Source organism: Corvus moneduloides, chromosome 4, assembly GCF_009650955.1.
Source record: "Corvus moneduloides isolate bCorMon1 chromosome 4, bCorMon1.pri, whole genome shotgun sequence".
Classification (NCBI taxonomy): Eukaryota; Metazoa; Chordata; class Aves; order Passeriformes; family Corvidae; genus Corvus; species Corvus moneduloides.
Window position 1 is genome coordinate 14,048,234 of NC_045479.1, and position 18,776 is coordinate 14,067,009.

Consider the following 18,776-nt stretch of genomic DNA (forward strand, 5'->3'; position numbering starts at 1 on the left):
TCCCTTTTCGCTGCTGTTATTGTTGCTTCGGTATTTGCATAGCACGACATCAAAATGCCTCCGAGCCAGAGGATAGTGGTGGCTGCTGCTTCTCCTTTTAAAAAGCCAAGCAGTTATCCATGCAACACCATCACTCCCTGCGTGCCTCCTCGGGGTGGAGGAGCAGGCGTGACACCAGGGGGTTATGGCCTTTGGAAAAGTTCTGCAGAACTGAATTTAATCGAGACTGATGATCTCTAAGCCAAGCTATAAAATCCAGCGAAGAGTTATATCCCAGTAATAGACCCTATTAGAGGGTCTAACACAGTCTATAGAAAGGATCTCCTCTCTATTAAATTCTCTAGGGCTTGAGTTCTCATTTACACAAAGGGCCCTTTTAGCTGTGTAAAATGGCCATAAAGTAGGTGTAAAGATGATTGATGCAGTCTTTACAACCCCTTTACACTGGGAAAACAGTGTAAAGTGGCCAGGGTGCAAATGAGAATCACACCTGGGTTTGTGAGAGTAAATTACATCGAGCCCTTCGCAAATTCTGTGTGTCTATAGGGGTTTAATCCTACCCTTTTCTGTGGAATTCACCCAGAAGATAAATTTCCCAGGCTTATAGAAAAATTACTTTCTTCTTCAACACCTCTGTCCTTTCCAAGCCGTTTAGTCCCAGTCTTTCTCCTGGTGCAGTCCACGTGGACTCTGACACTGGGAAAAAGCTGGGAGGTGTCTGGATATGCTGTTGTAGGTGAAAATCCTTTAATTAATACTTTCCAAAACTCTTAATCCAAGCAAAGTACACATTGTAAAACCATACCCAGGGGGAAACCAGTTCCTAAACCTTCTGTGTCTGTTTCTCCATCTCTCATGTTTCGATTTTATGCTCTTGAGGTATATGAAAAGGAAATAAAGAAGTTCATCTTTGCTAGATCAAAATGCTCCATATTTATTCATTAAGCATTTAAACCACCAACAGAATATATGATGAATATTGCTTTCTTCCAGAGCAAAGGGTTAAGCTGCATTGTGCTGATTAGCAAACCGGATTCGTGGCTGGAAGTGGAGAGTGAGCTGATATGGAGGTGCACAGCTTGTTAAGTGGAGCAGGCTCTGTTATCCAGACCTCCCTTCTCCTCCCTGCTGACACGCCGAAGGCATTTACAGCAGCTCTGTGATCATCCCCGCTGCATCTGCCGTGCTCCAGAGCAGCCCCAGCAAATCTCAGCCCAGGGGTGAGCAGGCAGAGGCCAGGCACCGCCAGCCCAGCCCCATCCGACAGCCTCTGGGAGCCCAGCACTTGGGAGCTGATGGGAGACAGGGAGTGAAAACATGTGGGTGAGGCAGAGGTCAGAGGATTATGGAGACAAAGGGCAGCTCTGGTGGAAATGCCGCTGGGCCAGGGTTGGAGTGCTGCACACCAAGCTGTCCTCTGAACAACAGGCACATTTGGGATGGGCAGGGGGGGAACATGCCCTGCTCTGCCAGCAGAGCCTTCCTCTTGTTGTGCCAGCTATCAGTGCAGTGGTGAGGGTGGGAGGAGACCCCAAAGCTCAGCTGTCATTCAGGCTCCCTTTGATCCCTTTCCTGCTTCTTGTTATCTTCTGTGTGGAGAGAGGATCCCACAGTTTTGGCTGGAGGGAGGGCCAGGTGCACTGAGGGCCGTGCAGGTAGGAGGAAGGTACATCCTCTGCCCTGAGCTTTCACAGAGAGCACAGCTGGAGGCGTGTGTGGGATGGGGGACAAACCTGTGTACACCACAGGGGACAGGCACCCCTGTGTGCCCATCTCCAGGCAGGATGGCCCTGGCACAGGTCTGTGAGTGCTGCTGGCAGAGTGTTCCACCAGAGCTGTGGGAGATGGGTCGGTTCCTGCCAGATCCCACATGGATGGCCCCAAGGATGAGTCTGACAGCACCAGCAGGCCCTCCCGCTCCTCTCCTGTCTCAGCTTGCCACAGCAGTGCCTGGGAGGCCAGCTGAGGTCTTTGGATGGGTGGTGACACGGGCACCATTGCAAATGTGCCCTGCAGCCAGGCTTATGAGCGGTTGTTACTTTTAGGTGCAATAAAAAAGGCCATTCGGAAGCAGATCTCAAAACCCCTCATCTTCTGCAGCTCCTCGCTTTGTGGCTTGGCAGAGAGCACCTTGGTGATGCTATGTCTACTCCAGAGGCACTTTCCATGACTAAAACTACAGCCCATACATCCAGCAGTGTTCTAGGTGGGCCACAGGAGACGTTGCTACACTGTGATCTTCTGACCCTGGAGGCTTGATGGTCTAACCCCTGGATGATGTGTGATCACCACATGGAAGGCAGTTTTTTGGTAGGATTAGAGCTCCTTAGACAACTAGGTTTTTGCCGGACTGAGTTTTTGACTTCCTGGTGGCTCTTTTTGCTGCAGAAAGTTGTTTTTTTCTTTTTCTTTGAAGCATTATATAAATTTCATTTGCTTCCTCCTAGCTAATGATTATGGCACAATTTTTCTGGCATGTGATTGCTCCACCCCACCTCAGAGACATCCCTGTTCTGGCTGGGATCGGGAAATCCCTCGTCATGGCAGGGTGTGAGCACCAGCTGCCTTGCTCTTGCACAGATACAGATCAGGAGGCAGTGCACAATGCTGCCAGTTAGGAATTGCTCCTAAATTTAGATGTCCATGCTGTGCAAGTGGAAATGGCAGTTCAAGGGACAAATCAACATAGTTGTCTTGGTATAAGGCTACTAAGATGTAAAGCACTTCTAGAGCTTCCCTTTCAGGGTGAAAAAGCACTGCTTGAATATACTTTTTTTCCATGCTCATTAAGAAATCATTATTCTGTTGCCCTCATCATTATCAAAGGTGTCTTTGGGAGACTGGCAGTCTCTTCTTGCTTCCCTCCCTCCACCCCATTTTAAAAACATTCATTGTTGCAGGGATATATCTTTCAGGGCTGTTGGCCCAACTCCACTGCTGGTGTGTAAGGCTGATTGTCTTCAGAGGAGTTACACCAAAAATGCATTTGGCCTTTTGTGCTTGGAGTATAATTGGTGGAACTGGCTAAAATCTGGGTTTGTCAGCCTGCAATTAGAGCAGTATGGACATAGTTTTCAACATGACTAGTGATTTAGGGTCCCTCCACTTTGGGAGTGCAACTCAAGGTTCCTTAAACTGATCTTTTCTCCCAAACTTCAGAAATCTGCCTGGAGTCTCAAGCAGGGCCCACCAAAGTACCTCCAGTGAACTCACTCATACCTGTTTATTAGTAATTGGGTTAGGTAGCCTATATCATTAATCACTCTGAAAAGTTATATGTGTATTTTATATGGCAGCCATCAATATATTCACTTTGGTGTTGGTCTCCATCTGCATTGGGAGAGGTCTTGACCTCCCTCATTACTTTCCTGAATGTTAAATTCCCATCAGGTTAGTGTGGATTACACCCAGAGCTCCAAGATACGATATATTCCCGAAGCATGTTCCTGTAGATATAATTAAGCAGTTGGGACCAGATCCTTATCTGGTAGAAATTGGCATAGCTTCTCTGAAGGCAAGAGGGAAATGGACCCTATTTTGTAGTGCCTGTAGCCCTGCAGATGAGTTCCCAGTGATTTTATCTGTGGCTATTAAAGATCCTCTTTGGGGAGCATCTGTACAGCTGCATCTTTAGGACTCTGTGACCTCTAGCTAATCTCACAAGAGGCCTTTTCTCAAGAGCAGCCGTACGAAATGCTCTTAAAATGATTGAAAACCAGATTCATTAAAGCCGTGTGAGCGTTTTTCCTCGTCAAAAACCTTCCAAGCGCCCATCCCTCCATGGTGCCTGTGTCCATCCCTGGCCACAACCCCCTGCCAGCCCAGACCCTACACTTGCTGCGTGTGGCCTTCGGCGGCCGTGAGAGGCTGGAAGCGAACGCCCACGTAGAAGACCTGGTATCGGTGCTTCCACACCACGAAGCATGTCAGGAGGCACACCAGGGCTGCCACCAGGTTGAGAGCCATCTGCAGAAGGAGGTACAGGCTGAGCATGCTGGTCAGGCTGCCACAGTCAGCCGCGTCCTGGTACACAAAGGTCCGGCTGAGGGGGTCTTCAGTGTCCAGTTTGCACTGGCAGGACTCCAGGATGGTGCCACAGGTGAACTTTGTCAGCTGCAAGTAATGGTGTGCAGCAAAAGCCACTGCCAAAACACAGGCAACCAGAGCCAGGGCACTCAGGAGAAAATACAGCAGCTGAAAGAAAGGAAAAAAAGCCAAAACCTAAACCTCCTTTTTCCAGCTGCGTAGAGACTGAGGAACACGCAGGGAATGCATGCATGTGTACTTTGCACGGATTGCTTACCCTCAACGTACTACCTGGAGATGGGGTGCTTCAACAGCTGCAAGGCTCCTTATGATGGCAAGTTCAGCAAGTCATCTCAAGAACTTGCCTTTCATGGTTTTATATGAGTACTGCCTTGCAATTTTGAGGCCTGGTGAGAGTACCAAGAAATTGGTGCGTCTATACATCAAGAAGCTTTATAGAGAGGGAGGGAGCATTTTCCTCTCCAGTTGTACCTGCATTGGCAGGACTCACGGTCATCAGCTGAGACAAATGAGTGCCTCGAAGCAGAGCTGAGTAGTCTGAGCCTCGGGCTGCCATCTCACCCCAGGCTGTGCTGAGCTGTAGGTGTTTTTGAGACTTTGCTCATGTGTTATTCCCGGCTCTCGGTTTGCATGCCCAAACAAATCTGATTTATACTTGCAAATCAGGCAGTGGGGTGGCTGATCTCCCGCTTGTGGCTTTGTGGGTGCAACCAGGCTGTTTGCTTCCCAGGCCCCACTGTGGAATGGGAATGCAGATCTCCACCAAAAAGTGTGTGCTGTGCTCAATCTGCTCCCAAAACCTGTCCCATAAACATGGGGAAGTCTTTCACAGGTGTGAAAGAGCAGCAAGCACCTTTCTTTTCCCAGTGCTACAGTGTGAGAAGGACGAGGGTCTGCTCATCACCTCCACTGCTCCTCACAACAGTGGCAGCTTAAAAATAGCGTGGCTTTTATCAAGGGTAGCTCTGCAGAGTCCACCTCCACAAACACATGGAAACTGGCAGCAAGTCAGAGCCTTTGACACTCCGGGATGCACCTGAGAGCTTTGGATACCAGCACATATGGACTTCCCTTTGCTTTTGATAGGTGGAACTGGCAGGTGCTGCGCTGCATACAAAATATGTGTGAATGTATATTAAAATCATGTTCTGTGTTTAGGCAAAATTGCATTTTTTTGGTTCTGTTCAGCACCATAAAAACATTTATTTTCCTTGGCATCTTATCTGTCAGACATGTGGCATGGTTGGGAATCTGTTATTTTAAACAGCAGCTTCTCTCTCTCTCTCTCTTAACCTCAATACTGCAAGCAAAATATCAATATAAAAGCATTTTTTATGACCTTGAAACTCCAAGTATGTATGTCCTGATAAAATTCACACTCCTGGTGTATTCGTCTTATATCTACAGTGTGAATCAATCTTCTGTTTGGTTGCCAGCTTGAAAAAAAAAGATATTTGGGATTATTGCAGGTCTTGAAGCACTATATACATTTCCCCCCTCATGTCACCAACTTCTTACCAAAAGATCTTAGAGACTTGGCTACTATTAAATTTAATGACTTCTCCTGCAGCCTTAAACCAAATGCTTCAAAATGAGGGTGGCTCTTATTAAATGCAATTACTTTGCCCCTGCAGCTTTCAAGGGAAGGGTCCATGGGAAAGGTGAAACCGGAAAATGGGGCCACGTCCTCATATAAAGCACACAGAAGATGGAGTGCTGCTGACTGATGGACCCTCTCCAAACCAAGATGTGGTAATTCATAAGCCAATGGCATTGTTTTAAAAGATGGTGCAAATGTGTTTGATGGGGAAAAAGAAAATGGACAAATGTTGGCTGTTCTGTGATGTAGAAGTCCTGGTGGAAGTCCCTGGATTCAGCCCAGCAGAAGACAGAATCAGGCCTCCCTAACAGATGAGATACTAAGCCAAGACTACACCATGTGCCTGATTCTCCCTTGGCAGATATTCTATTTAGCTGCCAACTTCTATCCAAAGTCAGGCCACAACAGCATGAAATCCATGGCCTAATCCATGCTCCAGGTACAGTTAGGGAGAACTTGTCTGTTGTGTTCCTACAGGGAAGGAAATCTCAGAATCTGAATACACAGGCAGCTCTTATGGTAATCCTTGGAGGCGAAGGCAGATGCATGGGGTACACAGGGCAATTTTCTAAAAGCTTATTATTCCCACAAGATGTTTGCAGAGGAATCTCTCTGCGAGCTGCTGGAAATGAACACGTTTCCAAATGTCAAAGGTGAGGCAAATGCAAGCACTGCCTCTGAGGGAGCACGAGACAGTGAGTGCTGAGATCCCATCAGCAGATTAATCACATGCCAGACCTGGAGGCAACTTCAGCATCACAAATACAACTGCGTGGTGGGCTCTGCCCAGGAACCAGGACTTGCTGCTGGAAAACTGTTTTTTAACAGCTTCAGAGAGATAGGCACTGCAATTGCTGCTTAAATGGAAGGAGAAAAGGGAAGTGGGGAGAGACAGTGTGCAGTGAGGTCAGAGCATGGCAGCTCATCCTCCTTTGTGTTCCTCATATGAGGAAGAGACATTTTAGCAATATTTACTGGCAATACTTTTCCTCTGCGACTAAATTAAAATAAATAACAGGAAGATGGATTAAGTTCCTCATGGAAAAGGCTCCTCATAGTTATCAGAGGTGAAAGCAGAGGGGTTTGCAGAGGTGGGTCAGGAGACCCTTTCTGAGGGCGGTGGTGGCTCAGGCACGAGCCCCTGCAGGGAAGAGGAACCATGGTGTGTCACAGCGTGGGCTGGGCGTGTGGGAGCAGAGGGTGTCGCTACCCTGGGGGTGCCCTGGGGAGGACCACAGTGAGTGATCTGTCAAATGGCAGCACACAGCCCAGGGAGTCCACAGGATGGCTCAAGGTTTTCCTGTGTGGCACTCGCTGTTGCTGTCCCCCCTGAAGGGCACAGCCGCCCTCCCTCTGGGTGGTCTCCCTTTCTCAGGGACACATGGCGTGCTGTGGGTACCCACAGCAGTCTCGGGAAGGGACTTCTGCCGAAAGCAGTTCTCACACCTCCTTCTTTAACAGGATCCAAGGCTCATGCAACTGCGAAATGAAAGAAGCAGCTGCTGAGAGGGATGAAGGCAGAGAGGACTGCACAGGTCTCCTCCTGTCTTCCATGCCAAGGGAGTCACCCGCAGTGGTCAGAGGGTCACCTTGGGGGTTGACCCAAATCCCCCAGGCCTCTGTGTGTGTGTGTGTAGTCCTCCTGTCACAGTGATCCTTGGGTTGTGCAAGGGAACTTGGAGTGCTTAATGCAGGGAAGCTCAGCCAAGATTTTGCTGTAGGATGATGCGTGGCTGGTGGGAACCAGCCACCAGGGTGAGGGCTGGACCTGGGCCAGGGATCCAGACCCCGCAAGGACAGTCGGAGCAGATTGGGCTGAACCCAACTGCAGTGTTTGATGAAGCATCGGGCCCTCAAGGAGAAAAGAACAACCCACTGAACAATCTGTCTCAGGACTGTAATCTTGCATCCTCAGCCTTGTCGTAGCTAATGCTCGTTTTTAGTTCAGAGACAGCCTTTAACTGAAATTCGAAGATTTAAGAAGTGATACTGGAGATGTAGATGAGTCCTATGTGATCAAAGCCCTGGAGGAGAGTTTTAGCTCCTATGTTGTTAAAAGAGGTACAAGCCCTGCAGCCAGATGCCATTTGTCCTGTTATCCCAAACTGTGGGATAACAGCTCCCAGAAGGGACAAGGGACAGGGGAGGTGAACAGCCTGGGAATGATGGAGTTCTGTGGCATGCTGCAATAGGAAATGCTGGGAAGGGGGATTTTGGGGAGGAGGGTGCCTTGGGTAAGCAACAGTCCATGGGCTATTGACTGAACCAGGGAGATTTTAGCTCCAATTCTGCCAGGTGACAAGGAATGGCCCATTTGACATCACCTCGGGAGCAATTCCAAAAGGTCTATTTTCTTACAGGGAACGATGGCTCACATTCCGTACTGTCAGGGTGGGTGGTGTCGCCGAGGGTGGCAGAGACATCTGAGCTGCCCAGCCCGACATGCCGTTCCCAACACGAGGGATGACTCCCTTCCTGCCGGGATGCCAAATTCAATTTAATGCTGCGGGGCAGGCAGTAAAAAGCCTGGCGTGGCAGCCCCCGCCCAGCCCAGTAACCTTCCTTGGGGGCGTAAAGGTGACGGGGGGACAATGTAGAGGCAGTCACAGGGCAGGCACAATTGTTCTTCTCCCTTTCTTTCTTTAACTACGGGAGAAGCTCGAGAAAGACACACCGGGGTCTAATTTCTAAGGGAGGATGGATGCCAGGTTTTGAAAGGCTGCTCCTTGCATTTTGTTTCCTTCTGCCTTTTTCAGTTAATAATCACGGTTATTTTGTGCTGCTTGCGTCGGTATTTTTCTCGGTTATTATGTGGCTGCAAAATATTAAGGGCCCTGAAAATTACAATAATAAGGAAAAATAGCCCAGGAAAAATGGTGTTTAAACCAAGTGTTCTCAGCCTTGCTCTTCTAGTTTCTCACCAGAGTCAGCAAAGCAGTTTTAGAGGGAGAGGTGAGGTATGGTGCAGTTCCTAAAATGCTCAGATGGGAATTTGCTTTGTGGGAGAATGCATATCCCCATGCCTTCCTAGTACTTTCCCACTAAATATTAAAACTTGGTTTAAGTGGACTCATTTTATGCCACCCTACTTCTTACCTTACTTACTATCTCCACTTAATCTACTTAAACTCTCTGAACACTTCCCAGATTATTCCAGCTTTGTCTATATTCCTAAAACATGGTGAATAAAATGGTATCTTGTTCTGATTTGAAACATTATTAGAGTTTCCGCTTTATAGGATACAGTTTCTTCCTTGGCTGCCTGAAAAGTAACAGAAGACCATTCCTGCATTTCAGGTGTATTTTCACTTCTTTTCCTGTGGTCTTAAAAACACCCCCTGTATCAACTTCTCTGATTATATTTAATGACATGAGAAGCAAAAAAAAAAAAAAAAAAAGTTTAAAAAATGTTGAGGTACCTTCACTGTGAACTGCACACATGTCTTCTCATCGGGTTGGTACGAAATACAAAGCATAACAAATCCCACTAAGGACACCACACAGACCTGCAAGGGAAGAGATGTAAAATGCATCAAGGTTAAAAAAACCCTACAAAACACAAAAATACCTTTTTTTTTCTTTCCCCCAAGCCAAGACACCTTTCTGTCTTAGCAGGACCATAACTCAAGAAGCAGTGTGGAAGCAAAGTCATCAAAGACACAGCACAGCAACAGACCCCAGGATGTGTGTTGAGTTTTTGCCCATACAGCTATCCAGAAAGAGGAAAAGGCTTCTGAAGGTGGGCTTGCAAGCCCAAAGAGTACCATCCTATGTAGCTCTGGGTGCTGACAGGGTTTTTGTGTCACCCGTGCAAGTTGTAAATCATTAAACCATGGCTGCCACCGGGTAAGAAGCAGCAGAGTTTATAGCAGAGGCTTTCACCCTCTTCTGGAGTGGGCACCTTACTAAGGAAGATATCCATCTTCCCTGCAGTCTGAAACTGTGTTTTAGTCCTGTGGCAGTAATTGCTGAAGGTTAACAGTAATGGAAAAGAATTTGCACACTTGATTATTCATTTAGCCATCTTTATTATTAATTATGTCTCTATCTGCTGGAGCAGGTACTCACAAGGTAGGCATTTTTCAGCCAGGTGAGAAGGGGAGATCCTGCTCTGAGGACCTAGCCCAATAAATGTGATCTGCTTTTTTGTGTTTAGAAAACAGTGTGTCCCCACACTGTGCCTGTGCACTCCAGTCAAGTGCCCTCCTCTCCCACTTCTTGGAGGACCAGCAAGCAAACCTCACAAGAGGACTCAGGAGCAGCAGACTGCTGCTTTTTGGCAGATCATCCCCTGGAGGGAGGAGTTGGGTACCCAGGCATCAGGTGAGGGCTCCCTGTGGGGCTGGATCTGGGCATGTGAGAGGCTGTTGGCAGCCGGAGCTGTGTTTGGAATAATCCGTGCATGTTTGAGCTGCCTTGGAAGAACAGGTGAGTTGATGGCATGCACATGCTTTTAAATGAGCCTTCAAACCACACCTTTAAAAGCCGTTTTAGGTGGGATGAGCCTTAGTGGGGACTTTGGATGAGATCAGCCACTGTCCTGTCAGAGGTCCTCTGTACACGCAGGGCCAGGAGCAAGTCTTGGCCTCCCTGCTAGGAGCATCTTGGTTAGAAATGTCAGCTATTCAATTCTCAGTGACTACAGCAAGATTCTATATTTTTTTAACCCCTTCCATTTTACTTCTGGAGTTTGGAAGAGTTGTCATTAATTTGAGGCTTTCTGCTTTCCTGGAGCAGTGGGATTTGCCCTCTTTGGCCAGAGCCATGTGTAAGCTGCCTTTGCCAAGGTGGGGCTATGCCATGGAGATGCTGCAGGAGTGTGGGGCTCCATCACAGTCCCATGCCCACCTGCATGCCCTGGAAGTGCTGCTCACATCCAGATTTCCAGCTCCACAGGGAGCTTGACCTGCAGTGAAAGATGCACAAGCTGTCCTTTTAGGCAGCAGTGGATAAACACGTTCCTTTTATGACCCACTGCAGAAACTATCAAACTTTTTTCACATTGCTGGTGTAAGGCCCAGGGCAGCAGCCCTGCAAAGGAAAAGTGCCTCCCAACACACACAGAGCCATGTCCCTCAAGAACCTGGGTGATTAGTAACACTCTTCCCCATGAAGTTTTATTTCACATCACTTCAGTGGGACATGAATAGGAAGTATTGCCCGAGAACATTTCTAAAGAATGTGTCAGTATTATTTACTCCTTTCCATGTCATGTGTATTTATATTCTGGTCCTGTGACTTACACACGGCCTCCAATTTATTCGTTTCTTTCTTTTTATTGTTGACAGCCATAGCTAACAGGGTTGTCTGGGGAAAAAACAACCTTTCCTGTCAAGGGTCCTTCAGTGCACTTGGTCCCTTGCACTGTATATTAATCTTTTAATTCAATTAACATGCCCATAAAACTTAAATCTTAAGAGATCCTATTGCTGATAACATCCAAATGATAAACTCCTCCAGTGCCATAATGGCTGAAGGAAAGAACCCGCAGCAAGAACTAAAAAAAAAAAAAAAAATTTGCTTAAATACACTATCTTAACGTCATATCCCCAGAATTCATGACAAATCATAGTGGCTTCTCACACCAAAGCTGGGCCTGAGTATTTTCAGGATCTGGTGCTTATGAGCAATAAGTCAAATTTGCTTTGCTTCAGCTACACTAGTGGGCACTTATACTTGCATGGACTGAGAGCCAGATTTGCCTCCAGGTGACTGCCATGAGACATCATGGGACTGTTGCCACTCCCTCCTTCCCCTTCCATTTAACCACAGAAGGCCGACAGAGCTGCATTCATTTCCAAGGGCAGAGATCAATGCTGGAATTTTCTCTCTGCCACCAAGTACCTCGGACAACTTTTGCCAAACTCCTGCTGGCTTCACATGTGGCAGGATCAGACCTCCCTCTTCAGAAAGCTTCCCATACAAAGGGCTATCAGTTCAAAGGAGCTCCATTCCTGCACATGCTTTCTAAAGGTCCTTTGGGCCTTAAATAATATACTCAGGGACACTTGAAGAGGAACATTTGTAGAGAGGTACTTATAAAAGATTACACTGGGTCAGGATTCCGGCAAGGCTTGGCCAGGATACTTCGGAAAGCTTAAGTATTTCTTTTATAACGATACAGTAACTTTTTTTTTTGACCAGAGATGTATATTTTTCTAAGTGGCAGTAAAAAATAACGTGGCTGAGAATTATGACCCACATATGTTTAACATTTCAGCTCTTTAAAGTTAAATTCACTCCTTGGAGGAAACCAAAGCGCAGAACGTTTATATAGGAAACAGCTCTATGCTGCTATTTTATACATTATTAATAGATCAGCTTTAAATTACACCTGTGAAGTGTAACAGAATAACTATAAAAATCCTCTGGTAAGTATTTTTTAGGAGACTTTTAGTAACTAAAACAGCTGCAGGCACCTTACAGGTGCTGTTGGTGCTGATTGCTAAGTAGCATTAGGTAATCCTGCATCCTGGTGCTGCAACAGCCACTGCCACATCCCAGCACGAAGCACACATTTCCCATGCCTTATTGACTCAGCGCAGGACACAAAATGCAATTGAACCCGCTTCAGCACGTGCTTGCTACCAATCGATGTGCATTTGTTACACAAATAAAACAGATTCTGTGAGACCTGCAGGATGGCACTTAATTAGATCAGCTCTGGTCAGCTGTTACCCAGAAATCCAGGAATCTGCATTTCTGTGCATATTTCAACTCGGGTTTATTTCAAGATCCTACTTCAAAATTTCCATATGGACTAACACACCCCTTGCTGAATAGGTAGTGACGTGAAAGGTTATCCAAGGGAAGAATTTAATTTTGGAAAGCGCTGTCTAGAAAAAGACCCATATGTGGTACAGAAATATTTAGGAAAGGTAAAGATTTCATTTTGCTTAAGGCATACCCTGTGAAATCCCCTCAGTTCACAACCCAGGGGAACAGCTGTTTACTAACACTGGCTGAAAAATATTTAGGCTGTACAAAATTTTTAATACTATTTCGTTTTTGGGGGAAGCAGTAGACATTCCTTCCATTGGGCAGGAACACCTCAGGGTTGAAAAATGACTTAAGAATTATTGGTTTTTTAAGCCACAATCAAAATAGGAGGAGAAAGTTTCCAGCTTGCTCCCACCCCAAAGAGGGCAGGAGCCTGTTGCCATGTTATCCCATCTGCTCCTGCAAGGATTCAGCACAAGGTGTGCGAGCAGCACAAGGACACCACGTGGCAGGGATGGGGAAGGTTGTGTGTTGTGTGTAATTAGGGGAAATATGAACACGTAGAGCACAAATTTCCGCTGTGGTTTGCACTCATTATCTTTGCACGCTGACATATTCATGTGGTTTGCTTTATTCTGACAGATTTCAAAACCACAGATTGCTCTAATCTGTCTCCATCTCTCCCCTGTATGCCTGTGAAACTGGTTTTCCTTTTGTTATTGCTACAATTTTAGCCCAAATGTAGAATAGGTGCTTTTCTCTAGCGAACTACCTCCTACCCAGAGCATCTTGAAAACCTTGGTGGCTGAGGCTGGTAAAGCAGGAGGGTTGGGAACATCCACCAAGAAATGAAGGCAGGAGACAAAAACCTGGCTCTAAGGAGCATTGGGTCTGTGCTACATCACAAGGCAAATGCTGCAAACACTCACAAAGACACAGTATAGCTCATCTGCTCTTTATGCAGGGGCTTTGTTAGAGAGAACCTCCTGCCATAATTTTTAGGGGCAGAAAGCAAACACACTGCAGGACAAAACCTCTCCCAGGTACACCTTGCAGCTCCACACAGCACTGCTGAGACCCACAGGAGGACTCTTCCTATTTAATAAGAATTTAAACTCAAACTTCAGGAGAAAAATTGCAGTTAATAGAATTAGGAAGACATTTCCTTTATTGACAAGTTATTTTGTAGTTGCTCCCTTGGAGACACTGGGGATCTTTCTGGTTTTAGGGACACAGGTAAAGAATGATTTCTTGTAGCTATCTCTGGAGTTTCTGGCTCTCCCTCAGAGGTGATACTTGGCTCGACAGCTCTCCCACCTTATCAGATATGGCAAGGCTTAGCTCCTGTCTACACCTTTGGAGAAGCCATTTCATCCACCAAATCTAACACTCCCACTGGACACAGATTTTGATTCAGGAAAGAAACTGTCCCTGTTGGCTTTGCCATTATAAACCTGGATCACCTCTGGTGCCGGACATCTCTACAGGTGGTTGCAGACAGCAGCACCAAAGTTAATTTGCTTTACGAGGTTTGAGGAAGCTGTGATGTAAGTGGGTGCTGCAGGCAGCTTTCACTGCCAGCTTTCATCAGCCTCAGGTCAGCCTGGGTCTCAGTGCCACATGTAAAAGAAGCCAGTCTGCAACACAGAGGTACAGTGGCCTAACTTTTTTTACCCCTTATAGACTTCTTGTTAAATTTAAGGACAGTTCAGTTGCATATAAATTACTTCCAGAAATAATAGCTATAATAATAATAGTAATAATGACAAATGTATATTATGGTTGCAGGCAAAGGCCATCATCTAGGAAATCATTCTTTTAACAGCCATAAACCCCACAATAACTGCCCATGCCCCACCTATGGAATAAAATAATGATGTCTTTGCTACAGGTCCCTTCAAGCCACGCCGTAACACACTGGCAGGTCCACAACTTTCTCTTAAATCCTATAAAGTCATCAAAACCCTGCAAGAACATCCACAATCAAATGAAATGCTATTTTTTTCCATAATGATCTTTGCTGTTTAGGTCAGTTGCTCATCACTTGTGCTAAGGTAAGATTTAATTCCCCCAGCAAAGGCTACGATCACTTACACAGCCAGGAGCTGCAGCAGCAGTCCGTTGCTGCTGTTAAACCAGAAATACAGTCCTGGCTGAACAAATGCCTGAGGAATCAAAAAATTAAATAAAATTAACCATTCACAGAGCCAGCAGTGATTTTCAGCCTGAGAAGTGCAGCATGGCTGAGAGTAGTCGTGAACACCACTTGTGGTTTGAGGTGTGTCCGTGACTATGAAGCTACAGAAAGCCACCATCTCCATAGTCATGAGGCTACCTGGGCTGGGGAAACCTGTTTGGTATCCCTCTCCAAATTTTATCCAGGGTTTTTCCACAAATTCCAGCCAGAAGTTCTGCAGTTAAACCATGAGCTAAGCCACAAAGGGGTCCAGGATTAGAGCAGCCCCAGGCCAAGTATCAGACACACCTCAGGTGTGCAGTTAGCTTCTCAAACCATTCCTTCAGAATGTTTGAACATTTCTTCCCATCAAAGTTTTCCACTCTATACCTGACCAACACAGAAGTGTGGATTTCAGTTAATGAATGCCTAGTTACTCTTGGAAGAGGATGAGATTTAATGGCAGAGGGCTCTGAAGAGTCCTGCTCTAGTGCTACACATGGCTCTAAATGAGCACTGGCCTCTTCTTCAAGGCAGTCCTCCCTCAAACCTTTTGATGTTTGCCCATGGCTAATTGAAGCTAACCTGTATAAAAAAATATGGATGCCTGCATGGCTGCAATTTCCACTGGCTGCTTTGATGGCCCCAGGTTTTAAGAGTCACCTTCTATTAAAAACTGAAAATGGTTTCCCTAAAAGCAAGCAAAAGTTATAGAGACATAAACATTTGTGACTCCAGGTAAATGAAGGTTGATTAAGCTGCTTTTTCAGTTAAAAGTCTGCCTGCCTTTTGCACCACGCAGCCCCACATCACCCTCACCTCCACCAGGGCAGAGAAGCCAATGCTTGAGCACTGATGCCAGAAAGCCACAAGTCATGGTCACCCCTTGAGTAAAGCTCAGGGACCCTCTGGCGTGGGGAAGCACCTGGGGAGAGGGAGAAGGGCTGGAGCAGTGAGATGTGTCAGAGCTTCTGGGCTGGGGGTTCAGCCCATGGCAGATTTTTGGGATGCTTTTTGCTGGAGCCGTAGTTGCTGCCTTGAGCTGCTCGCAAATCAGATTTTTAAAAATGTTTTTTAAAGTCCTAATTTTATGAACATCTATACATATACATTTAAAATAACTTCCTGACAGAAATAATAAACACCCTGGATAATCATTTCTGATGAGCACTTCTGTAACTTTCTTAACTGCCTGAGTCTGCAAAACAGGGCTGAAAAGGGAGCCTGCCCATGCAAACTCTGATGCTCTCCACTTTTGATCGCAGTGGAAATAATCTAAAGTAGGTTTTTCAAGGAGAAATACATTGTTACTTCTTCTGGGTGTCAAAAGGCCACAAGCTAATGAAAAAGAATGAAAAGGATACCATTAATATCTACTGTCTCTGCAACACTTTTCATCCCAGGATCTCAAAGCAAGGGGTGACGGATGGCCACTATTAACCCCACTTTACAGGGGAAATAACAAAGTCTTAGCAAGGTTAAGTAACTTGCCCAAAGCTATGCACTGAGCCAGTGGCAAGACACAGGAAAAAAATAAAGCCCTGCACTCATGAGTGGGTTTGTGAAGAGTTTGTCCAAACTCCTGCAAAGCAGCAAGAAGGAACAGACTGCCAGGGAGTCCAGCCTGCAGTTTGGGGAGCTCAGGACAGGTCTCACGGGCAACTGCTTCAGACCTGGGCACCTTCATTGTAAGTGGCTCCAGGCAGGTGAAACAAATGCCACCCTGACTGCTTTTAACAGCATTTATCTGCCTGTCTTTAGCAATGGGGCAGAGGCTTTTTACAGGGAATATGTTGCTGAAGCCAAAGCAGAAGTGGTAAATCACTCAGGCTCCGTGGTTTCTGTCCATAAAACTTTCCTTTGGTTTCTGACCAATGCCCCACACAATTCAGACTAAATGCATTTTGGTTTTAACTGGGTTTTAACTGGTTTTCATGGTGAAATGCTCTTGGTGCAATGCAAGTTGCATAGTTTCCTTCTGCAGGAAGGGAAGGGCCAGTGCTCTGGGGAGGGAGCCCTCCTCCACTCTCTGTCAGAGGATCACTGGCCACATTTATTCCCCAGGATGGTGAACCCAGTCCCTGGCCTGCTCCAGCCTCACAAACCTACACAGTCAGGTTTTGAACCCATTTGATTCAGACTGCCTTGCCTGGTTTTCCTTGCTAGCGTTTTACACTGGCTGCTCCTCTAAAAACAGTTCCTTTCCATTCATGGTAATGCACCGAAGCACTTGATTTTCAGCAAGGAATGGTGTCACCATTTTGCCACTAATAAAGAAGAAAAAAACCGGCTTTCAATCAGTCAGGGTCTATTTAACACATTAGCAATTTTCCTTCATTTTTCTGTCATCCTGCATTAACAGCTGTGGGGTCAAATCCAGCCTGGTGTAATTCCAAAGGAGTAACACCAGGAATGAGCTTCACCCATTATATCTAATGTTGCTAAAAAGGTCTCATAATAGATTTTTAAAGTTCTTGATTCAGAATACTAATCAAGTCCTTTAAAAAGAGCACTTGAGTGGGATGCTACTAAAACAAATATGCTCTGGTATTTTACACCACATCTTTCTGTCCTGTTGCTCATTTCTGTGTGAATATATGAGTTTTGGGAAGTCACTTTCTGCCACGAGGTTCATTCTCGAGTGGGACATGGGTCATCCATCCCCTATCTAACACCTTCCATGCAGCCCAAGAGCCAGTCTACAGGACATCCAGCCACATGCAGGACCTAGCCAAAGGTTCTCCTTCATGGACCAGTTTTCCCCAGCTCTCCAGAGGCCAGTCCTTGGCACAGTCCTCACCACAGCTCACCAGCAGTATCCTGGGACTGCACACCTGGAATTTCCAGCTCAGCAGCTCCTGGCCATCTCCACCTGATGTCCCAGTGGGAACCAAGTACCCCCCATGGAGACACCACAGCACAGGAACTAAGTAAATGCAGCACTGTGTGGTACCTCCTGCATTTTGCCCCTCAGATGTGCTTTGCACAGCTCTTGTGGTACCACAACCAGTGCTCCACACAGGCTCTGCTGCTGGGAGCTCTGGGGCTGCCCCACCACTTCAGCCTCTCCTTTCTAGCACCAGTTTCATTTTCCCTTCCCTCTCACCTGGTGCCAGACCCCTCCTTCCTTTCTGCTTCGGGCTGTGGGTGCAGGAGAGCAGTGTGGTTGCCCAGGAGCCTGCCTGGCCACGTGCCCCCAGCAGATAGCCCCTGTCATCACCCTGAGGGTAAACAGGGGGGCACCAAAAGCCATTTTGAGCCAGGGAGGAATCAAACCACACTTGAGTGTGCTGATGACTCAACATCTCACCAGAGTCCCCCAGGTGAGAGTCACCATCTGACCCAGAGCATAGGTGCAGTCACCCTTCCCCACGGGGCCCCTCCTGCAGCCACAGCCTGCACTGGTCCTCCCCACAGCCAGGGCACCTGGAACATGAGCCAAAACATAGCCCTGGCTCCCACAGCCAGCACACAGTCCCAGGAAATGTTTCCCCAGGGGTAATCCTGGCTGGTGAGTGCAAAACATGATGACCAACCACAGCTGAGAGCCGAGTCTCTTGCACCAAGTCGGGAATTAGCTCAGGAACACACACATGGAGAATTATTCCTGATTTTCAGGGGGGAGCTCTGAAAGTGACTGAGCTTTGACTTGTGTGGGCATCTAAATGTCACTACTGCTGGCAGCTGCTGCTAAAAGCAACAGGGGTTAGAGCTCTGTTTTCAGAAAGCAGTGACTTTGGTGGGGTTTCCGGCCTCCCCAGGGGAGACCAGCCATTTGTGGATGTCTCAGATGGATGCTGCTTGGGCACTGATGACATTCACATGGGCTGGGGGCTACTTCCATGGCTTTTCTCATATTCCTGACTGTGCATTGGTTCAGCCCAGCTAACTCTTTCCCCATTTTTTTCTAGTGAAAAAGCTATTTCCAACCTGAGATAGCAACAGTGCTGTCTGGAAAAGACTTAATCTGACCTCCAGAATCCTCAAAATAAACAGCAGGAGTGAACATGCCACATGTTGCTATTTTATCATATGTACTCCCCCCTGATTTGTAACAGCCAAAACTTCCCAGGAGGAAGTTCTCCTTCCAAGCAAGGGCAGGCTCTTGCCCCACAAAACACCACTAAACTCTTCGATACCTCTTCAGTCAGAAAAGAAACATGAAGAGATGAGTCAGAGGAGCTCTTCCTTTGGGATCTCAGGCCCTGACCCTTCCACCTTCTGAAGGGTTGC

General features: G+C 46.8%; 1 protein-coding gene across 2 annotated transcripts in view; it reads right to left on the minus strand.

Annotated features, from left to right (window-relative positions):
- Positions 1 to 909: 909 nt before the first annotated feature.
- SSPN (sarcospan) overlaps positions 910 to 18,776 on the minus strand; it is an 84,429-nt gene continuing 66,562 nt past the window's right edge. For both annotated transcript variants that reach the window (XM_032107626.1, XM_032107625.1), the window contains exons 2-3: positions 9,067 to 9,153; positions 910 to 4,194 (exon numbers count right to left, since the gene is read on the minus strand). In XM_032107626.1, coding sequence (XP_031963517.1) covers positions 3,829 to 4,194; positions 9,067 to 9,123 — 423 coding nt within the window. In that variant the 5' untranslated portion in view covers positions 9,124 to 9,153 and the 3' untranslated portion in view covers positions 910 to 3,828. The remainder of the gene's footprint in view (positions 4,195 to 9,066; positions 9,154 to 18,776) is intronic.